Source organism: Gouania willdenowi, chromosome 9, assembly GCF_900634775.1.
Source record: "Gouania willdenowi chromosome 9, fGouWil2.1, whole genome shotgun sequence".
NCBI classification, from domain to species: domain Eukaryota; kingdom Metazoa; phylum Chordata; class Actinopteri; order Blenniiformes; family Gobiesocidae; genus Gouania; species Gouania willdenowi.
This window is the reverse complement of record NC_041052.1, coordinates 36,685,877-36,710,431: the sequence shown is the minus strand read 5'-3', so window position 1 is coordinate 36,710,431 and position 24,555 is coordinate 36,685,877. Positions and strand designations below refer to the sequence as shown.

Genomic DNA, 24,555 nt, shown 5'->3' with positions numbered 1-24,555 from the left:
TTTGTGTTTTTGGAGTCATTCGTTTACATTTTTCTCTCATTTTGTTCGAGTTTATTCTGAATTTTGGAGTCAGTTTGGTGCATTTGTGTTTTTGTTTTGTATATTTTATGTATTTTAGTAGTCGTCTTTGTGTATTTTTGCTGTGGTTTTATATGTTTTTGGATGCATTAGTTGCTAATGTCTGCCCTAGGGTTTCCAAGGATAGAGGGAAATGGTGTCCAGCAGGGGGCGTGTGAATCCCCCGCCCCCTTGACCTCATGATTGAAATACCGGTAATATTATTTGTAAATAAATTGACATACAGCAGGAGTGTCAAACTCATTTTAGTTCGGGGGCCAAATACAAAGTAGTTTGATCTGCAGATTTTAGGAGGGAAAATGAGCCATTTCCACATTAATGACCCAAAGTCTACACTTTACACGATGCATAAATAATACACAAATTAAATGAATTACGGACAATATCTAGGCTGGATTTTCTCTTTTAAATTTCATTGACTTTGTGACCAATTGTGAAATAATTTTGAGTTCTTTGAATAATTTCAGATTAAAAATGACTGCAGTCATGTGATAAAAGCGTGGAAAAATTGCCAGTAGCTCAGTGGTAGAGTGAGTTGTCGAGTAACCGAAGGATTGGGGGTTCGAATCCAAGTTCCTATCCAAGTCACTGTTGTTGTGTCCTTGGGCAAGGCACTTTACCCACATTGCCTCGTATGAATTGTGCATGAATGCTGGTGGTGGTCAGAGGGGTCGTAGGTGCAAAATGGCAGCCACGCTTCTGTCAGTATGCCCCAGGGCAGCTGTGGCAACATTGTAGCTTACCACCACCGGTATGACTGATGTGAGTGACTGGTGTGAATGAATAATGGTTTCTGTAACATGCTTTGAGTCTCCTTGAAAAAAAGCACTACATAAATCTAAGCCATTATCCTCCAAATATTGTAGAGTTTCATTGAATTTGTGCATTTACAAGGGCTGAGAAATCTAAAAGTGAATGATTTGGTAATTTGGACAATAATTCATGTTTCTTCTTCTTTTCAACTTTCTCCTGCGTGTAGAATTGGATGGTCTAAACAGGCCAGATTTGGCTCCCGAGCCTCGAGTTTGACACGTGTGATAAAGAGATTCAATGAAATTGAGCAGAGAAAAATACTAAAGAGGTTTGAGTTCATAGATGGACTGTCAGAAAAACTTTTTTTGGAAGAAAAATTCCAAACAGATGCATTCAGGAATTCTAAAGATGGATTGGAGACTTTTGACTGCCATCTATTACCACAAAAAACTTTTTGAAAAATAAAGTCTGCATTAAACCTTTTTTTTTTTTACTTGAAATGTAACTTTTTAAATAACAGTGAGATTTGATTTCTTTTTGTTACTTATGTCAGAAATAATATGTGAGTTGGTCTTTACCGGCGTCTGTCTCACGTCTGTCCACTTCATCGTACACATCCATGGCCAGTTCCTCAAATAAATGATTCTTCAGCTATGGGGAAAACAAAGAAATCGTTTATAGTTCCATGTCAGTCCCACTTGAGATGTTTCAATAATAAAAGTCACTTACAGACTGGAGTTTCCTCTTTGCTGCCTTGGCCAACTGGGACAAATCTAAACTGCTACAAACACAATAGAGTCCAGTGACAAAGTGTTCTTAGCAGCACAATGCAGAGTTGAGGTCAATTATAATTGCAATTGCGTAATTGGTAATTAATTACAATCATGATGTAATTATAATTGTAACTGAAAAAATATTATAATAAATTGCAATTAAGTTGAGATAATTGACTTTGTAATTGTCATGGAAATTCTATAAAATCTGTCAATTACAATTTAATGAAACACAAAACTGTGGAATCATGTTACAGTTCTATGGCTTACACATATAAGTAGTTAATATTTATTAAAATATCTTTCACGTCAACTTTTAAAATCGAAATCTAGGGGTATACTGACAGGAAAAACACTTAGACGACCATACCAAATATATTAAAACCTATATTTTAATTGATTATGAAGCCTAATAAGGTAACCAAGAGATGAGAAACAAATTGCATGATAGATAATTATTTTTAGTATATTTTAGAGCCCCCACGACCCTGAAACATGAGTCTGAAAATGGATGGATGAATGGATATTTTAGAGCTGATTAAAGACATGGGTCAAAAGCCATCATCAAAAGAGATGCTAACACAACAAGAAAAGTTACGTTTTATTAAGTTATTTATTTCAGAATCAGAAAAAATTTTATAAATCCCAGAGAGGTAATTAGAATGGCAAAGAGCAACATATTAAAAAACAACACTACTAATAATAAATATACACACATGCAGAAAAAAAGGAGCAAGACGACACAAAGAAAATGTTCAAATGAAAAATAAGGTGCAAAAATATAAACAAATAATAATAATAATGAATACAAATAAATATAGTATATATACATATGTAAACAGATTTTTTTTTATTTTAGGTTCATGGCAGGCTCGCTGCCAGATACTCAGAGAGCATCAGTATCAGTTTCAAGATCAGAAATTGCAATTATTGTCATTAAACTTTAGTAATTGAGGATGTAATTGTAACTTCCAGGGGGAAAATATTAATTGTAATTTCAATGGCAAAATTGGATAAAATGCCGGCCACTGTAATCGTAATGTTGTAACTGAACATGGTTAATTGAAAACATAATTGTAATTGACCCAAACCCTGGCAAAATGCCTGTTTAAATCTGGTAGAAAATAGAAGTACTTACACGTTTCTGATCATCCAAATGCAGCAAAAAAAAAACAAGATCGATGTTTTGTATCATTATTTTAACTTGAAAACACCCTTCATATCTCGCTTTGTTTTTGGGGGTGTCATTTTATCCATTTGTATGGATAACAGATGTCGGGAGAGTCACTGACTTCACTGCTACTGTTCCTCAACCTTGGGGTCAGGACCCCATTGGGGTCGCGAGACACTGGGAGGGGATCGCCAAATGCCTTCAAAAAACTAAAAAAATTTTTTGAACAATTTCATCAATTTTGGTTATTTTTCCGCTTTTACTGTACCTACACCAAACTTGGCATATTTTCACCCTTTTTCTTGACATACTTTTGTTCCTTTTAATGCATTTTTGCTACAATTTTCAAAATTTCTGCCTCTTCACCACCACATTTTAATGCCTTTCTTCACATTTTTTCCACTTTTAGGAAAATTTAGGCACCATTTCCACCACTTTTCCAACCTAATGTCACATATATTGACCCATTATAGTCACTTTTAACCTCTTCACCATATTTCATGCTTATTTTTGACAATTTAACCACATTCACTTTTTTTAAACCACTTTTTCTGTCAATTATTGGTCACTACTTCGCAATTTTTAAACAATTTCTGTGGTTTTCCACCATTTTTGGTCACTTTTAACCCATTTAATTTCTGATTTACATCTTTAAGTCGACTATATATGGAGCAAATAAGAATAAACCACCTGGATAAAAGTGGATATTATTCAGATAAATAAATAAATGTGGTTATCATTCATAGAAGAATGGACCATCATTTTGCTGACTTTATGGATGGACACCAAAAAGCTCTGGAATATTCATGTCTCTGTTCAACCACCTTCAGGTACAGTGGGGGTCCCCGATCTCTGCAACCTTTATTTTGGGGATTGCGGCCTATAAAGGTTGAGAAACACTGCTGTAACAGACGTAGCATTGAGTTCAGCTGCATGTCAGAACAGGCCTCAGCGCTACAGCTACAAATAACTGCCTGGCTGAACTCACATCAGGTTAAATACCACCACTTAGACACACGCTGATTAAAAGACATGCTCCTAATATCTGCACAGTGCACACATCACGCAGACAAAACAGCTGCTGTTCTCGCCTCACCTGTCAGCCATCTGTGGAACAATGAAGTGCTGGCCGCTCTTATGATCTGAAAGGTAAAACGAGAAGTCTATGAGTCACTCACACACAAATGATGCATAAACAAGTATATTAGAAATGAAAGAGTACCATGACTAAACCCCAAACCCACCTTTTTCTGCTGAATACATATGTATTTGGGTATTAAGTAGTGCTATTTATTAATCCTAGTCCCACTCTTCACATTTTAGTAAAAGTATTTTAATTTTGCGTATTTAGTTGTAAAATATCAGAGTTACTGGCCACTAAGGGTTGAACGCCAGTTATTACAATAGAATTTTGTTATTGGCTGAGACAGATTATTTGAATTACCCTGCATCATCAACTTTCATTGGTGGCCCCGCCCCTCCTATAAAAGCTGAGAGGAGGGAGGAGGGGTTCCTCCAATCACAGCCCTCAGTGAGCATTGATTGGCGCTGTAATGCAGAACTCTTTTCTTCAGCGGTGATGTTTGTGACCCTTTGCTTCTACAGTATAAAGAGCAGATTCTGCTCTATGTGTGTACTGTGTATGTACTAGGGCTGCACGATTTTGAAAAAAAAAAACATAATTGCCATTTTTCTGACAGTGATTGCGATTTGATTTACAATTTTTTTTCAATATTTTATACATTTAAATAGATATACGTTTTATTTTTTTCCAAATTCCATGTTTTCCATATCAATTTTTAAAAATTCTGTTTTTTATTTAAGAAAAAATCATTTTTTTCAGAAAATATTAGTTTTTAACTCCTATGAGGAAACAAAATAAATACTAATAAAAAGAAAACTATAATTAAACAAAAAAGTATGTCAAAAATAAAGTAAGATACAATTAAAATGAATATATAAGTTGTACTGTCTCTATGGAGATTTTATAGTATAGACTGGGCGTGTCTTAACTGCCCGCGGAGCCCCGCCCATAATCCAAACCTTGGGATTGTTACTCTTTAAGCCACACAAACTAACAATGTAGGCCAATGTTCACAGTGATAAATAAATATTGAGCTCTGGTATTAGTTTTGTTATCACACCGTCACTATCCACGATTGGGTTTCAAATGTCTTTCTAATCAATGAACAACGTTGGGATTGTTTTCTTCAATCTGAAATGATTGCCTCTAACACCGGGTGTTAATACTTTACAGATCTTCCTTTAATACCTGGTTTTCTCCCACACAAGTAAAATGCAAGTCGATCAGTGAGTTCATACTGGATCTCCACCAGTCTGTCTGCGAGCTCATGGTGACCAGCTTCCCTGAAAAGACACATTTGAAAAGAAATGAATAAAAAATCTAATTTAATGAATCCAAATGAGAGAATTTCAGCATTGTGTGGCCTGTTAAAGCTGTTAGAGCATACATTTACCTATAGTTGAGCTCTACTTGTACTCAAATGGGGAGTACATGTACTCAATTTTGGTTTACTGGTGCACAAGTACACTTTACTTGTAAAACAAAATTGCCTACTATAGACGATTTTCCGTTACTCGCAGGGGTGTCAAACTTATTTTAGTTCAGGGGCCAAACACGGCCCCGAATTTCATCTCAAGTGGGCCACAGATTTATGTTGGGAAAACGAGTAATTTTGACATTATTGTGCCCTAGTATACACTTGTAAGTATAGATAAAATACTAAATATGTAAGAAACTGACAATATCCAAGCAATAAGTGATAAATATCAGTCCCAACAGGATCTTCACTTTAAATATCCTAGATTTTGTGACCAATGTCTATTTACTTCAAGAAAATATTATGTAATAATTTGAGGAAAACTGAAGGATTTTGTAAGAATTGAGTTTTTTTCAACAGTTCAACATTAAAAATGACTGCAATCATGCAATAAAAATTTGACACGTGCATTAATGGTAAAGTCTAATCGCGCCTTAGTGCATCTAAACCTTTACCAGTAAACAATCGTTTTCATTCACTAGTACGCTCAAAATATTACTAGTAGTACTATGGAACAGATTTTAGTCTACTGGTTAGGGGTGTTAAAAAAAAATCAATTCGGCGATATATCGCAATATTACGTCATGCGATTCTCAGATCAATTCAAAACGCATCCATATCGATTTTTTTCATTTCATTTTCTTTTTTTGTCCAGCTGGTCAACATGCCCTTTCAAAAAAATCTAAAAAGAAAGTACTAACTTTCTGCATTTATTTGTTGTTCTAGGCATATACCTCAGTTAAATTGTACTAAAATCATCTTGCACTAAAGTCAAAGTTGGTTTAAAAGCCACAGGCAGATTGTATGTTATTTTTTATTTTAATATGTTGGCACATGGCATGTTAAAGCCAATGTTTTGAGTGTAAAATATGCCAATAAAATATATTTCAAACATTATTTTCTCATGAAGGTGTACACATTTACAGATTTGTTGTTTCTTAAGTCATATATTAAAAAAATTGCAATAATTGCCTTATACTTTAATATCGGGATACATCGTACCGTATCATATTGTGACCTATGTATCAGGATAAGAATCCTATCACCAGATGCCAGGCAATACACACCCCTAAAATTAATGCTCAAACAGTTTTGCAGTGTGGTAAGAGTGAAATTCACCTTGAATAGTCAATGGGAGTTTTCCCATTGCTATCCGGAGCACCAGGATCTGCCCCGTAAACAGTTAACAGTTCAGCCTGCGATACTTGTCCTGCCTTTGCAGCCACATGCAGAGGAGTGTTTCCCTTTTCCTGCAGCGTACGAGAACTGTTACAACTTGACATCATCAATAAAAAGCAAAGCTCTGATCCAAATGTTGCTTGGTTGAGTAATACCGGGTGAAAGAAATTAGCTTGTGCTCCCAGTGACAGCAGCCTCAGGCAGGTCTCTAGATTTCCGGTGCGTACACTGGAATGAAGTTGCTAGAAAGAAAACCAATGTGTGGTGATGAATGAAGCTTCATGCATAGACATTGTTCCTTATGAGCTATAAGCAGCTGATTCTTCATACCTTGCTTAAATCCTTTGCTGTCGAGCTGTCGTCCTCCCGGCAAGGCATGCGATGGACAAATGCCAGCATTTGATATTTGGCTTTTATAAACTCGGATTTGTTTGGGCTTTTGGGGACAAAAAAACAATATTTTTCAAATGAAAAGGAAGCAATTCCCACCAGGGTTGGGGTCAATTATAATTGTAATCGCGTAAATGGTAATTAATTACAAGAATAAAGCAATTTTAAAAATATGTTGCTGTTGTAATTGAGTTCAGATAATTGACTATGTAAATGTTATTGCCATGGAAATTCTACATAAACTGTCATTTACAGTTTAATTAAACTTAAACCAGTGGAACCATGTTACAGTTCTATGGCTTACACATACGTAGTTAACAATTATTAAAATATGTCTCACATCAAGTTTAACTTCTCGAGGATAATTTTACCATTTAAAAATAAAAGATAAAATCGAGAGGTAGACTGACAGAAAAAAGGCTCAGACACACACACCAAAAATATTAATACTAATATTTTCATTGATTAGGAAGCCTAACATTGTAACCAAGAGATGAAAAACAAATTAGATGACAGATAATATTTTTTTAATTAATTGTACAGCTGATTTAAGACATGGGTCAGAAACGACCCGTTATCATAAGAGATGCTAACAGAAAGCTAACAAAAGAGGAAGGATACACTTTATGCGTTATTTATTTCAGGCTCAGTAACTGTGATTAATGGTAATTGAACTACAGTAATTGAGAACATACAACATTGAGTTTCAGGGGAAAAATAATAAATGTAATTGTAATTGTATCGGTAATTGGGGAAAAAAAAAAAAAAACAGTCAACGTAATCGTAATTGAGTTGAAATTGAACATGGATAATTGAAGACATAATTTAAAAATGTAATTGACACCAACCCTGATTCACACAAATCAAAAATGAAGTACAGCAAAATCATTTTCTTAGACGCTTTTAACAAGTCGGACTCACTGAAGCTTGTCCTGAGGATTGGCCTTCCGTTTCCCACTCATCACAGAAGCAGGATCCAGAAGAGAGTGCTCCCATATTGAGTTTGCACCATTGCTGTATAAGGTCTGAACCATCTAGATGAAATGAAAGACTAATGTGTGAAATGGGCCTCATTGATTCCTGCTGCTGGATGCTATATTTGAACCAAGTCAATACAAAGGCGAGGGATCTTATTCACAGCTGTGGGCAACATTAATCTTAAGTAAAGTCACACCAAATCTAAACACCTGAAGTCATACAGAAATTTGCAGATGGGTAATACACCTTCAAAACAACAAGGCAGTAATTTAAAATAAATACAAATGCAATCATTTATTTCCATCTTTGGCGTTTTCTTTCACCTGCAGTTGAGTGGGAGGCCATGGCGTGTGTGTCAGGTGGCGGACTTGGGAACTATGTCGACCTAGACTTCGATGGACACTGCAGCACTCGTCACAAATCAAAACGCCTCTGTTCACCGAGGCCCAGCGAGGGTCTGAGAGCAAAGAGATAACACATACAAATCATAAAACCTGGAAGATGAAAGATCTACGCCTAACAAAAAGCATTATTATGCACCATATTTGATTCATTGCCTTTTAAAAATGGGACTACTTTACCGTTTTAGAGCCTGTGTTCCAGTATCTTGAAATCACATGAATGATGACGTCACACGGCCCCACTGCCTGTAAACATCCCATTGTTTTCTAATAATAATAATAATAATGTGATTTCAAGACGGCGGAAAACACGCTCTAAACTGGTAAAGTAGTCCCATTTTTAAAAGTTAATAAAACAAATATGATGCAATATGTTAGGGATGCATCTTCTAATAAGTACATTTCAAAGGTTTTAGGTCACATTTGTAAAAACAGTGGAGGATCCCTTCACAAGAGGTTTGTTTGAACTAATGCTATACAAGCCTTTCAAACTAAAATAAAGTCTCAAACTCATTTTTGTTCAGTTATACTTCCACCTATAACTGACAGATACAGTATGTAAGGCACTGACAATGACGATAACTAAGCCAAAAATGACAGGTACCAGTTCCGGCAAAGATCTTGATCTGAGAAGTAGCAGAACTTTATGAAAAATGTGTGAATTAAAACTGCGGTAATGTGATATTTGCATGGCAATATAGTGAGCCTCTTCAAATTATGTGGAGTTACTAGGGATGTCACGATTATATTTTTTTGAGTTACAATTATTCTGAGGCAAAATAATGCGATTTTATGATTTTTCGCGATTATCGACACAATGAAAATAAACTGAGGTATATGGATTTTTTTGCCTTTTCAACAATGCTTTATTAACATTAGCACTTGGAACAAAACACTTGGAACAAAATAAATAAAAAAAAGTTGTAAATGTATGAAATAATCAATAAATATCAAACAAAAACAAAATAAATACCACCATAAAATACTAACATACACAAATTGGTGATTTAACATGTAAATAGGAGAACATATATTGTATTATTATTTAGCAAAAGTAACAATAATACTATTTACTGTAAAATGTAATTTTTTATTAAAACTAAACTCTCCATTATCCTTTATATGGTTAATAATAATGGTGCTGCTCCTTGTTCTGCTATCATACAGAGGTGAGCGAACGCGCTCTCTGCGCTGACCTCTGCGCAGTGCTACGCTCTGACCATACACTGGAGAGTGCTCTGCCTCCCGAGTCCCACGACACCAGACATATCTGCGGTATACCGTGGGTACTAAAACCCCCACGGCCAAAAATATTTGCGGTTATTGAAAAACCGGTTAATCTTTACATCCCTAGGAGTTGCATCAAATTTATGAATTTGTAGCGACCAAGATAACGACATAAATATTTAGTAATCTACACAATAATTCATGTTTTCTCAGTCATTTCAACTTTCCCCTGCGGATCATATTGGCAGCTCTAAAGGGCTAGATTTGGCCCCCAGGCCTCGAGTTTGACAAATTAAAGGATCTTTGAAGGCTGAAGAGATCTTGAATGTCCAACAATTCCCTGCAGTTGTTTTTCCACACCTGTAACCTACTCGTCCGGACAGATTCACCTCACCTTGATGCTACAACGCTGCGATAGCGGCCGTATGACAACATCTTATCAAAACATTGTTTTCTATATTGATGTAATCACTAAAACCTTTTCATCCTTCAATGGAGGACTTCCTCTTGGCCATGAGCCATCATCAAATGTAATACTTTTCATTATTCATATTGTTACCAAATGAGGGGCGACTGTGTTTGAAACCTAAAGCATTCTCAGAAATGAGAAATAAAAGCAAAGGGACAGAGGTGGTTTTGTAAAGGCCTTTAACACACATATGAACATCCGCTAGATACGAGTGAGGTCCCACCACACAAGCTAATTTAAGTCAAAATGTAGACGAGGCCATGCATTGTGTTAAAAAGGAAGTTAAGATTGTAGATTGAAATGCCCCCCTTGCTTCATAGCTTCCTCCTTCACACAGAGCCAAGTCTGTGACGGTGATAAAGTTTATGTAGGGCTGGGCGATATGGACTAAAACTCATCTCAATATTTTTTTCAAAATGACGATATACGATAAAAATCTCAATATTTTTATCTCAATGAAGTTTGACCAGAAAGACAATTCTGGGTTAAATTTGCTGTTGCAAACACCACACAGACACATTAATTAACAAAAATCTGCACAATATGTGAAACTTTTGGATTTTTTCTCCTCTAAGGTGGTGTTTTTCAACCTTGGGATCACCTGAAATGCCTAGTAAATTAAGAAAAACCCTACTTATTAAAAAATATATTGTACATTTTTTGGGAATATTATTCTTTTTTACATTTAAACATAACACACAATCCTAAACAACTATTATATACTTTCAATTTCTCAAATATAAATATAGTTAAAATAAAATGCAGTATAAAAATGTGCCCAGTGCCCACATTCACAAAGCATCCTAAGGCTAAAAGTAGCTCTTAGTTAAGAAAATATTGCCTTGGGTTACCAGAAATTTGTGATATCGAAAATTGATTCACAATCCAAGAAAGGATGGGAACAACTGCTATAAGGGACAGCATGTGTGAGTGAGTTCTATAGTGGGTTAGGACGCACTCAGAAATCCATCTAACTGGGCTTGTCATGCTAATCTGAAAAGAGAAAGCAGCAACTCCTAAAATGGGTATTTTGATACAAATTAAGCTAAAAAATAAAAAATATATCGATATAGGCAATATTGTAATTTTCTATAACGCCAAAATACATTATAAACTAGAGGTCGACCGATTCGAGATTTTCAAAGGCCGATGCAGATACCGATTTTTAAAAAATTTTATTTCAGCCGATGGCCGATATCTAAAGCCGATTTTGGAAGCCGATATACTTTCTTTATTGAGCGCATTGATTATGAAAGACAATTGAAACACTCAATTGTACATACACAAATAGAACTCTTAACATTTATTACACTTTAAATATACCCGTACACAACCGAGCAAAACTAAAATCCTTATCCTATTAAGGATATAATAAGATAGGGATGTTTGATCAGGCACTATTATATTATATCCTATTATATTTTCTTTTTATTTGTAAGCCTATTGGCTTCTTCCCATGAACATGCTATTAATATTATGATTATTATTACTTTTTTGTTGTTGTATAGTCATACATTCAAATGGATGTTTTTTTTTGTTTTCTTTTTTTCCTTTATTGGTTACTCTAAAGTGCTAAAAAAAAAAATTCTCAATGAAGCCATATTTAAAAACTATGACTGCAGCTGTTTTGACAGAGATGCGTCCAGGAAGCGGGGGGGGATGTTAAAAAGTATTTAAAATAAGTAAATTAAAAGCTAAATCTGCAGAGGTGGGTGCAGAGGGCTGAACTAAGGAAGAAAACATAGGAGGGGGGCGGACCCTCGTCCCCAAGGTGGAGCTTCGTCCCCTCGAGCAAAACAGCAGGAAAATGGCTGCTGGCAGGAGATGTAAAGATTACTCAAAAATATGTTAATCAATTTGAGCAACATCGGAGGTATGTTTTTCAGGAGGGAATGACACACTAACATGATATAAAGCCTGAAAAGGTGATTTTTACATGACCCCCCCCCCCCCTCCAGTTTAAGGGCTCAGTAATTGTGATTAATTGTAATTGAACTTTAATAATTAAGAACATAATCGTAGTTGACTTTCAGGGGAGAAATAATAATTACAATTTTAATTGTAATTGGAAAATATGCGGGTCAAAGTAATCGAAATTGAGTTGAAATTAAACATGGATAATTGAAGACGTTATTGTGATTGAAAAATGTAATTGACCCCAACCCTAGCTACCTGTGTGTGCACTGCCTTTTTCTGGCCACTTCTGACCTCATACGGATACACTGCCCAGCCGAGTGGGAACCGGTGCAGTGACGAGACGAGCGGAAGACTGGGAATGTCCCCCCAGCAGCTGAAGTCCTGGAGAAACAGCTGCAGTGGTTTGTTAGTACGCCCAGTTTTCAAAGGATCCTCTTGATCATGCTGACGTGCCTTTTTTACCCTTTCCTCGACAAGCGCTGCTAAATTTATTACCACATTTTCAATCGCTAAATATATTCACAGCCAACAACTGGTAGCAGCCATATGGCAGGGCCATCCAGACCAGCTGCTGGGAAGACAACAGAGCTAACTGGTTTCAATGGCATGATGAAAGACAAGGTGCGAGTTGCTTTGCATTCCTGTCTCTTACCTGGAACTTTAGAGAACAAAAATCAATATTCATAATATTACACCCTCACACATTTACAACTCATTACAGTGTCACAGGAGGAGACAATAAAAAAAACCTTCACACAGAGTATGCAGGCTGTTCTCTCAGCATCCTGTTTTGCTTCCTGTGCATGCAGAGAACCATAACGTCAATTCTGTATCAACAGCTCCTCAGAAAGCAGCTTAAACACAATGAAACAAGCTCCAAGGCTTCCAAAAAAACACCGATTTGTTAAGGTAATGGCAAAATTTCAATCCCATTTCCAAAGAGATTTGATTAAATATAAATGGAAGAGAGGACAGTACACTTTTATTCTGGAGAATCAAATCTGAGGCCAATCATTTCCACTAGACGTGTGATAACAGTTCTATATTGTAAAAGGACAAAAAGGCCATTATTCATTGGCTGAATCGTGTTATTGTCGGTTTAGACAGGAAGTGGGATGCTGACATTTCTGTATGTTGACCCACAAAGATTCACTCACACTGCATTTTTAGACCCTATATCAAATTTAAGGCCAGGGGGCCAAATCCGGCCCTTTATAGCATCCAACTTGGCACACAGGAGAAATTAAAAATGACAGAGAAAACATGAATCTTTGTGTAAATCAGTGGTTCTCAGGCTTTTCAGCCCCCGACCCCCAAAATAAAGGGTCCAGAGAAGGGGGACCCCACTGTAGCCGAAGGTGGTTGAACACAGACATGAACAATGAAGAACAGTCATGTGAAGACAGGGCCATCTATAAGGGGGAATGAAGGGGAGAGCTTTTTGGGGTCCATCCATAAAGTCAGCAAAATGATGGTTCATTGTTCTATGAATCTGTGATAACCACATTTATTTATTTATCTGAATAATATCCACTGTTATCCAGGAGGTTTATGATATTTGCACCATATAGTCATCTTAAAGATGTAAATCCTTGTTTTAATCAGAAATAAAATGGGTTAAAAGTGACCAAAATTGTTGGATACGGTGGTGAAAACCACGAGAAAAAGTGGTTAAAAAAAAGGGTTCAAGTGTCAATGTTAGAACAATTAGTAGAAAAAATTAGTTTAATAAATAATTGGCAAAATATGAGCAAAAATATGAGCATGAAATATGGTGAAAAGAGGTTAAAAGTGACAATAATGGCTCAACATATGCAATAATTGGTGGGAAAAGTGTTGGAAACGGTTTATAAGTGCAAACAATCTTGAAAGTTTAAAAAAATACAGAAAAGGCATTGAAATTTGATGAAGTGGCAGAAATGGGAGTAATGTAGAAAAATACATTAAAAGGAGCAAAACTTTGACAAGAAAAAGTGATTAAATTAGGTTAAAATATGGCAAGTTTGGTTTAATTGCATAAAAAGAGTAAAAAACAAGCAAAAATGGGCTCAAATTGCTAAAAATATTCTTAGTTTTTTGAAGGCATCTGGCAACCCCCTCCCAGCATCTTGAGACCTGAAATAGGGTCCTGACTGACCCCAAGGTTGTAAACCCCTGGTGTAAATAACCAACTAATTCAGTTGTAGATATCTCAGTCCCTCCAAATACACAAATTCAATTAAACTACAACATTTGCATTTCTTACAGTTTTCCCATGACATTCATTTTTAATTGCAAATTGTTGAAAGAAGACTTTTTCAAAAATCTTGCAATTTTCCTCAAATTATTGAACAATATTTCTCCAAATTAAATAAAAAATGGCCAAAAAAAACAGACATAAATGCACAAAATCTAAATCGCGCAATAAAAACTGACCATAGAAACACCTGAATTTCGGAAAGAAAAAAAAACACTCAAATATCACTAAAACGTTTTTACACTTTCACGAGGAGGTTTTTTTAGACGTTTCGATTTAAATTTATCGCAAAGGCGCATTTTTTTCCACAATTACCCGGTCACAGAATGTGACACACCTGGTCACATGACCAATTCTCTCTGTGAAAACTTGGCAAGATACATGTGGACAGAAGAGGAGACCGAGACACTTCTTAGCGTTATCCTAAAATAATAAATACTGTATACTGAATAGAAAACATTACTACCACAATAGAGAGCAAACAACAAAGGAATGCAGAGTGTTATAAGAAGGTTTAGAGCATCTATCTTCCTGCAGCAAAGTCTCGGGGGATAAGATTTCGCAAGAGTTAAGAGACTTTTGCCAATAACAACGTTCAATGTTCATAACACAATTAAATTTTGCAGAAATTTTGGAAATATTGCTTTCATTTTGTAAAAAAACTGTAATGGAAACACAGCTAGTTATTGCTTGAATATTATCTGTGCCTTATATACAGTAGCTTACATATCATTTATCAGTGCAAACTAGGTATCAATAATGTTAAAATCGCTTGTTTTCCATATGTGTCCTGCCTGGGGATGACTGTTGAAAACTGTTAATAAAAAGATTTTGAGAAGAAATTGCTCATTTTGCCACCTGTATTAGTCTCTGAACTAAAATGAGTTGGACAATGAATTCACCCTGTTTTAGACAATTCAGAAAACTTAAACAGATCAATAATAGTTGCAGTTTTGTTTTGCTTTTAACACACGAAGTCAGCTGAAACGGACTTCTGCCAAGCTTCTCCATCTCCTCATAAAGATAAACTACAATGGAAAAATTAAGTAAAAACCACGATGAAAAAGGCAGCATCTTTAGTACTGAGAAAAAGACAAAAAGACTCGGTGCGAGTCAACAAAATTTAAGCGCGTTAAAAATAAATATGTCTCTAATTCTTACATGTTCAGGTGAGAAAACAGAGGTTAAAAAAAGGCTGTAGCTTGCATACTCTAAACTTACATTAACAAAAAGGGCTGGGCTTTATGGACCAAAACTCAAATCTCAATATTTTTTCTTAAATTGGCAATATATGATACAAAACATGATCATTTTATTTCAAATAAAGTCTTACCAGAAAGACAATTCTGGGCTAAATTAGCTGATGAAAAATGCCACACAACAGCTGCACAATGTGTTCCACTTTTGGCTTTTTCTCCTATAAGGGACAGGACCTGTGAGTAAGTTCTGTAGTATGGCTTGTTTAGGGGAAGGTCTGGGTTAAGAACCACTCAGTAATCCATCCAACTATGCTTTTCTGAGAAGAATCACAATCAGCCACTCCTAAAACAAGTATTTTGATACAAAAAAAAAAAAAAAAATATATATATATATATATATATATATATATAGTAATTTTCAATATCTCTAAAATAGAAAACTCGATATATCTTGAATCTCGATATATCTTGCAGCCCTATTAGCAAATATGATGAATGATGATGAATACATGTTGAACAGTGCAACATGAAGATATAAACTTAGACAAGACGCTATGCTTGAAAAGTTCACAATGTATGATGATGTCAGTGTCTATTGAATCAGTTGTACATGCTGGGACAGAATGTCAATAGGTGAGATCAAATACGTCTTCAGCTGCTTCATCCAACCACTGGTGCCACTGCTGCCACTGGTTCAGTCAAACAAAGAAAAGTAAGTGGCTAGCATTAGCATCAAAGCTCAACACAAGTGCAGTCCAAGTCCTTAAAGCCTATACATTCATAGACCAGTGTTTTTACTTTTTACAACCTTCAACCCTAACCACACCTTTGTACATTGAAAAAACGTCTACTGGCACATCATCAAACAAGCGTACGAAACGCCATTGTGCAGCAAAAACGTGTTATATTAGTCTTTGTTTTTTCTGCGTGAAGTCTTTTCTCAGGAGCTTTACTGCTCCTTTCGTCTAAGTTGGGTGTTGCTGTAGGCTTAGTTTAGACTAGAGGCAGTGTTTTTATTTTCTTTTTAGATATTTTTTGAAATATTTATTATGTAGATGGCTTTTCACTCCATCACCATCCATTGGCTCATTTTTTTATCAATTAAAAAGCAACCATAGTACCAAAGGTAAGCAGTTAGAAAACCTTTAAAGTAGCTGGAGATGATAACTAACTAATGAATGATTTTCTCATTCACTACTGATGCCAGTGGGCAAAGGTGAAAGTAACGGATTACAAGTACTCACGTTACTGTAATTGAGTTGCTTTTATGGGAACGTGTACTTTTTTGAGTATATTTCTCAATCAGTAATTTTATTTGTACTTAAAAAAGAAGTAAAGTAATTCATCACATTTTTACACCAAACCGTTACTGAGTAACTTATTATTTTTTGTTTTAAAATGGTCAACAGACATTGTGAAACTACAAAAATGAAATGACAAGACAATCAAAGGCATCACATCATAGCCGACCAATCAGATTAAACGTAACGCACCGCGCCAAAACAGCATTGAATGATATTTATTTTCTCAGTTTTAGAGTTCATAAATGTAGCTACACTTAGAGTCTGATATTTTTTTTTATTGAATTAATTGGTGTTATTTTATTTAAAGAGTAATTAAACCCCTGCAGGTCTGCTGAGCTGCCACTAGGAGGGAAATCAAAAAAAACCTGTGATTATGGGCGTTACTGCTGTAGCAATAAGACACACCCAGCTACTTTCAGTAACCGCCCCCTCCCCTCCATCCCCGCACACGCAGAGTCAAAACCCATCACAACTGCTAGCTAATGAGCTAAACATGAGCGAGTCCGACAGTGCGGACACTTTTGCAACAGAGAGGTCATTTGAGGTGGAGGACCTTCCTATGCGCTACAGTTTGCAAGGAGGCAGGTGTCAGGTTTTTTTAGGAGAGGCGGGGCCAACAGTTAAAGTGATGACGCAGGGGTTTCAAGAACTTACCGTTCAACCAATAGCAAAATTCAGTTGTAATTCAGTCTGCGTTCAACCCTTAGTGGCTAGTATACCGGACATTTTATAGCTAAATAGCTACATATAGCTGAGAACAATTTCAATCAAGTAACAGTACTTCTACTTGAGTATGATATATCAGTACTCTTTACACCTTTGCCAGTGGGATCCCAAAAACTCTGCCAAAGTGACAATTCTGGTGATTTCACGGACTGAAAGTCAACGACAAAACTAATGGCAGATGTGGATATTGTGCCTCCCACGGAAACACTCGAATAGGGCCAAAATCAGAGTGACGTCACACCACAGGAAACACGATACAAAGCAGGACAAAAATGAAGACACAAGAAATCCCTGTAAGAATGAAGTAAAAACATTTCCGCTTCAGTGTCATCTTTGCATTATTCTATATGGGACTCCAAATCCCACAATGCAATGCACAAAACTTTTCCAAAGTTCAAGTTACATGACTATTTGCTAACAAACCTGTTGCTTATGGTGGAGTAAAAAAACAAAAATTGCGGCTATTTCAACATTTTTAAGTAAATTCTCCTGTTTTTCAAAGAAATTGATTCATTGACTGATTTATTGATCCAAAAGGCACACACTATATTATTATTTGTGTTATAAAGACATGGTAGTTACCATCCCCAGCAGTTTTAAGGCAAAATCAAAACTAATGTACATTTCAAAATTACACAAAAACAATCCTTAAAGGGAAATCAAACAGTTAAAAAATGTTCTGCAGCAGTAAAGGCTTCCTTTTTCACAAGAGTCTCAGTTTCTGTATAGGTCAACAGAATAGGCCTGGGCAATATATCAAGATTCAAGGTATATATCGAGTTTTGTATTTTGGTGATAAAGAAAATTACAATATCGCCTACATCAATATGTTTTATTTTATAGCTTATTTTGTATTAAAATACTTGTTTCAGGAGTTGCTGCTTTTGCTTCTTCTCAAGACAGATGAATTTCTGAGTGTGTTCCCTTAGTGGCGAAAAAGTCAAAAGTGGGACATATTGTGGAGTTGTTTGTTAATAAATGTACCTTTGTGGAATTCTGCATCAACAAATTTAACCCAGAATTGTCTTTCTGTTAAGACTTTATTGAGTTAGAAAATAAAGATTTTTTATCGTATATCGGCATTTTGAGAAATAAATATTGAGTTTTGATCTATATCGCCTAGCCCTACCAAATAGTTGTCATATGTAAGTCTCAGTTCGTACTAAACCTTGAGCAAAAGAAATAGAAAATATTTCTTTCTTTGCAATTTTTTTTTTTTATTAACTCAGTGCCATTGACGAGATAACTCGTCATTTGCGGGGTTTTTTCACAGGGATTACTAGGAAACACCCTGGCGGAGGTTCCTCATCAATATCTAAGCTGTGGGGTGTTGTAGTGACCAACTGTGCCCTGAAGATGGCAGCATCCACCTTTAGATGAGAGATTAGCCACTGATGCTACCCAGCAAAGCAGGTAGAAACAGGAAATATGGAGATTATGGCACTACAGAGTGATATTGTGAAGTATCCAGCAGCTCACAGCTCCACATACTAACACAGAACATGTGTGGACCTGAGTGGATTATTGATAATGTTGAGATGGTGAGATAAAACAATCAACTAACAGGGCTAAACGGGTCATCGCTGCGTGTCGGGAGGAGGGGGGTTACGAAATACCCCCAGCCTGTGAGCCAGATAGCAAAATAATAGGTGACATGTAGGAGGTAGCAGCGCACCTTTGGATGAGAGATCATCCATGCTCAGCAGAGCTCAGAGGGAGAGGAGGAAAGGCGTTTATGAGATAGAAAATGGTGCTACGTACAGAGTTGACGGTCCCAGCAGCGCACACTTGACCAGAGCATGTGTGGAACTCATGGATAGTGTGGCGATGGTGAGATGAAACAATAAAAAAATGGGGAACGCAGTGACACTGCATGTCCGGAAGGAAAAGGAAGTTGCGTGTGTGCAGACTGACGGGAAAGAAAGTTGGAGGAAGGCCAAAATACAGTAAAAATTCCATTCAACTCTGAACCAGATAGATAAATAATAATAATTTTGCCATCAAAAGCCTGGTCTCAGTGTTTTTTGTTTTGTTTTATACAAGGAAACAATGTTCAGATGCTAGAGTTGTCACTAAAGCAAAAAAAATAGCTTTAAAGTCATTGACAGTGTTTTTTTTAAGAAAAAGCCTGTTTTCTCAGCTATTTGCTCTGAAACTGAAGATTTGTGTAAAACTTGCTCTATTCAACGGCTGATTACAAACGAACAAAACGAGCCAAAAACAAATTCTTAGTAGAAAATATTCTGTGGGTCTTTAAAAATCAGTCAAAATGCTCTAAAACGGCTGGCACTGAGGGGGGTAGAAATTCTTAAAATGGCTGGCACTGAATGAGTTAATAAAGAGCTTTATTATTACAGTTCTAAAATATGTGATCGCAAATTTTATGTAAATTTTATTAGCTTTGAAGGAGAATAGTCCAGAATCAGAATCTGTTGTAGAAGCGAAAGTTAAATTTTTTGTAAAAGAGGAAATTCAACAGTTTAATAAACATACCACTTGCTTTTGATATGAAAGTGACTATTCGTACAGTTACCTAACGGACATCCCCCCGGTGCTATTGTTAAAGTTTACCGAAGTACATGTACGAAGTGTCTTAGGGTTAGGGTGAGGGTTAAGTTTAGGTTATAACCCTAAATTTCAACTATTTTTAGGGTTAGGTTTAGTCTTAGTCTTAAAGGGGACATATCATGCTAAATCCACTTTTTTAGCCTTTAAATGCATTTTGTTGTATATTTAGAGTGCTTAGAAGTACAGAAAAAATCTAATTAGTCTCTTCAGGTGCTCCGTAGATATCTTTATATTCTGTTTTGGTCATATTTTTCAATCTGTTTCGATTTTTCTATTCTCTATTACGTTTTTTGAACTATTACGTCACAGTATTTGCAGCGGAACTGCCAAATTAGAACATCGACTCCAGGCCCAACACTTCGAGCAATCCGCCATTTTTATTTCTCGCTGCGATTTTGTAGTCTAAGCTCAAGGATGCCGAAGTTACAAGAGGAGAAGTCAAAATGTTCGGTTGTTGGATGTAGTAACCCACACGCTTCATTACACCGTCTCCCAGCATCAGAACCTTTTCGAAGTGCCTGGTTGAGTTTTATTTTTTTTATGGAAATGTACCCACATCTGTGGGTAAGGTCATTTTTGGGAAATGTACCCACATCTGTGGGTAAGGTCATTTTTGTGTGCGCGAAGCACTTCAAGGATGACTGCTTCGCCAGTACAAAGAAGGATTTGGCGAAAGACTTTGTCTGATTGAGGGGTCAATTCCTTCTATCATCTGTTTTGGTCATATTTTTCAATCTGTTTCGATTTTTCTATTCTCTATTACGTTTTTTGAACTATTACGTCACAGTATTTGCAGCGGAACTGCCAAATTAGAACATCGACTCCAGGCCCAACACTTCGAGCAATCCGCCATTTTTATTTCTCGCTGCGATTTTGTAGTCTAAGCTCAAGGATGCCGAAGTTACAAGAGGAGATGTCAAAATGTTCGGTTGTTGGATGTAGTAACCCACACGCTTCATTACACCGTCTCCCAGCATCAGAACCTTTTCGAAGTGCCTGGTTGAGTTTCATTTTTTTTATGGAAATGTACCCACATCTGTGGGTAAGGTCATTTTTGTGTGCGCGAAGCACTTCAAGGATGACTGCTTCGCCAGTACAAAGAAGGATTTGGCGAAAGACTTTGTCTGATTGAGGGGTCAATTCCTTCTATCTTTGGAGACGACGAACAGAGCACTTCGGTAAGCTGTAAAGAACGCTAAAAAGTGTGATGATAAGACGTCCCCGTCATTGTTTTGTTAGCATTAGCAGTTGCTTAGCAGTTGCACCGTCTTCAGACTTCATATGTTAGCACTGTGTGCTCGTTTTAGACCCTTGATGATATGGCCTACGTGATTTAATTGAAGTCTAAAGTTTTAATTAGTCATTTCATTTTGCCGTTTTTGTCTCCGAAAAGACTGTATTAAAATGCATTTCGTGACGTTAGCTTGGCGCTAGCGTTAGCTCAGTGCTTGTGTTAGCTCACTTGTTAGGGGTTCTGCAGGTTCATCATCTTCATTTTCATCTCGCTCCGCCGGGTCCGACTCTGGCTCGAACATGTAAGGCTGGATGGACAAGTCTTCCGTTGTTGACATTTTGTAAATAACCTCTGAATAAAAAGTTTATGCGCCGCTACATAACCGTATCTCTTCTATCAAACTACAAAAATGGCCGAGAAGGGTGGAGTTGAACCAAGTGTCATCTCTGTAACCTGAACAGGGGGCGGGGTATGGAGTGTCTCATTTGCATTTAAAGAGACCGCACCAAAACGAGTTGCTCTCAGAAGCACATCAGAAAAGGGGTAGAAAAGGGGCCTGTGGAGCTATAATAACGAGGAATTCAGACCCAAGCATTGCAGTTTCGCTTTATATAGACCACAACTGTATGATTTATATCTTAAAAGAAAGGATTTAAAACCATGATATGTCACTTTAAACTGGCCAATGACTGACCAATCACATGACCAAAACTGGCCAATGGGGGGGCGCTGCGTACGGATAGAATGTCAGTATATTGATATGGCAACCGTACGGATAGCCACTGCCGGGGGCTATCCGGCAGTGACAGCATATAGTATGCCTCCATACTATATGCTGTCAAACAGCATATAGTATGGAGGCATACCTGTCAAGGTTTGGATATGAAAATAAGGGAAATTTTCTGGCGCCCACTATGAGCCGTCCCACCCGCCCAACTAAGCTCCAGTATCCCTTACATTTTAAAATAGGTGTATAATAAATCTAAAATACCCACTTGTCAACCACTTACTAAATACAATTATGTGATTAGAATTTGGTAGGTCAACCTTTATTAACAGCTGCACAATATGTGCACTCAGAAATCCATCTAACTGAGCTTTACATGCTGTTCTGAGAAGTAAAAGCAGCGACTCCTAAAACTAGTATTTTGATACATAATAGGCTATTAGATAAAATATTATAGTTTTCTATATTGCCAAAATAGAAAACTTGATACATCTTGAATCTCAATATATTGCCCAGCCCTAATTCCTAAATTATAAAATGTGTATATGAAGCACATGTGTTTATTTAATATACTTACAGTTTATATACAGGTCAACACATTGCATATTTACTGTTAATTTCACATTGCTTGTCCTTAAGTTAGACATTAACATTTTATTTTCATTACATATTTTCTTTTAGTTTCTCATGCTCACTCATGTGGTTCTCTGGTATTCACTAATGACTTATTAGACACATTTGTTGCAGACTTTACATTCTTTAACACTTCATAAAGCAGTGTATATTTGTGGAGCTTGTGATTGGCTGATTTTTCATGGTGACTTACGTTGTTCCTTCCGCTGTGATAGACGCTAAAATCTCAGTTATTAATCTAACAGAACGTGTAACTGTGTCCCATCCTGATGCTCTTTAGGAAGGTAAACTCTCTGTCACATTTCCCAACATATTTACACAAGTTCTTTGTTTTTTTTTTGCTGGAACGTCTTCATTCATATCGCTTTTCTGAGTTGTTTCCGGGTTTTTTGCCACTGTCGTCACTAATATCGCGAGAACTGCCACTAAGCCAGGCCATTTCAGGTGGCAGTTCTCGAGAGGCTAGTGACGGCGTTCAGTTTAGTAAGGCATCTTTTAATTATTATTACATTAAAATACGGGATAATTACGGGAAAATACTAATACGGGAAGATGGCGGGAAAGAGGGGTAAAATGTGGGAGTTTCCCGGCCAATACTTGACAGGTATATATGGAGGCATATAACTATTGTATTTGTACTTGAATAACAGTTAGTTACCATTTACTTGCTCTTGCAAGTTTAAAATAAATGAAATAAATTGTATTTCATAATATTTTGTACTTGTAAAGGTGAAATTTGTACATATTGATACAGCGATGTATATCGTATTGTTTAGTATTGGGATATATTGGAAAATATTGTATCGTATCGTCAGATTCATGGCAATGCACACCCCTACAGACTGAATGTGACATCTATATATAAACACTTTTCCTTGTGTTCTCCATGCAATATATCCCTGAACTCGTGTAATGCACAAATGTAAACGAGGCCAGTTAGAAGCACTGATAATCTGATTTAATCCCACTGTCTGAGGTTTAAAGAACTCATTATTTAACAGTGAGGAGCTGTAAAATGTCTTCTATAAATCGAAAACAGTGGAACTTCGTACCTGGGATGCTGCAGTCGGCGCAGACCTCGGTGTTTCGCAGGCGTTTGGTCATCCTGGTCTTCAACACGGACACCTTCAGGAACCTGAACCATTGAATAGTCCGTGGAGGCGATGCCGTTCACCGTTAGCCTCAGTTAGCTATTTATAAACTAGTCAGACGGAGCTCATCACACAGCAGCTAGTCTTTCACCCCGGCTTTAGTGCGTCTTACCGCCGGGACGACATTTCCCTCTCTCCGGTGGCAGCTGCTCCGGTGAATTAGCTTTATTTTAGCAGCCAGCTGACGAGCTACCAGCCTCGACTCCTCTGTGCGTCTATGTGTGCGTGTGTGTGTGCGACTCAAACTGGAGGAGAACCAACAGAATCTGATAGGACTTTTTCACCCTGAGTTTAGACTGTCAGGGTGTCAACTCCCACTTACAAACAGGAATAGTTCATCTTTGTAACAAAGGATTTACCCTTTGTTTAATAAAAAAAATATATATATATATATATATATATATATATATTCATTTTATTAGTTGAAATTGTGTACAATCTGTTGATTAAGTAGACTTTAAAAATGTGTTTAAAAAATTTGTACATCTCCTATAGATACTACCTGAAAGCTAAAATGAGGGCGAAAAAGTTAATAGTTTGCACTTTGCTCTTCTCACCGTCTGCTGCATAAACATTAACCAGCAGAAAGGTGGGACGATATACAAAGTTCTTGGTTTAATTTTTTTTAATTTTATATATAAAATGAATGAAAAATCTGTATTTTTTTAATGCTTTGTTTTTTTGGGGGGGTTGTTTTTTTTTTTTATCTGAAAATTTTACATTAGAAAAAAGTATCACAAAAAGCCAAGCCGTTTCTGTATTTTATTTTATTTTATTTTATTTTATTTTATTTTATTTTATTTTATTTTATTTTATTTTATTTTATTTTATTTCAAACGAATGAATTAAAAAAAGAAGAAAATGAGTGAACAAATCTCAG

General features: G+C 36.4%; 1 protein-coding gene across 10 annotated transcripts in view; it reads right to left on the bottom strand.

Moving 5' to 3' along the window:
* Nucleotides 1-23,916, bottom strand: part of git2a (G protein-coupled receptor kinase interacting ArfGAP 2a) — a 50,807-nt gene extending 26,891 nt beyond the window's left edge. For 7 of the 10 annotated variants that reach the window (XM_028456738.1, XM_028456742.1, XM_028456740.1 and 4 more), the window contains exons 1-11: nucleotides 23,577-23,916; nucleotides 8,207-8,340; nucleotides 7,827-7,939; nucleotides 6,846-6,951; nucleotides 6,671-6,757; nucleotides 6,456-6,586; nucleotides 5,048-5,142; nucleotides 3,872-3,917; nucleotides 2,743-2,748; nucleotides 1,561-1,612; nucleotides 1,410-1,482 (exon numbers count right to left, since the gene is read on the bottom strand). In XM_028456738.1, coding sequence (XP_028312539.1) covers nucleotides 1,410-1,482; nucleotides 1,561-1,612; nucleotides 2,743-2,748; nucleotides 3,872-3,917; nucleotides 5,048-5,142; nucleotides 6,456-6,586; nucleotides 6,671-6,757; nucleotides 6,846-6,951; nucleotides 7,827-7,939; nucleotides 8,207-8,340; nucleotides 23,577-23,628 — 895 coding nt within the window. In that variant the 5' untranslated portion in view covers nucleotides 23,629-23,916. The remainder of the gene's footprint in view (nucleotides 1-1,409; nucleotides 1,483-1,560; nucleotides 1,613-2,742; nucleotides 2,749-3,871; nucleotides 3,918-5,047; nucleotides 5,143-6,455; nucleotides 6,587-6,670; nucleotides 6,758-6,845; nucleotides 6,952-7,826; nucleotides 7,940-8,206; nucleotides 8,341-23,576) is intronic. The other 3 variants (XM_028456739.1, XM_028456747.1, XM_028456744.1) reach the window with 1 other exon arrangement.
* Between the last annotated feature and the right edge of the window lie 639 nt (nucleotides 23,917-24,555).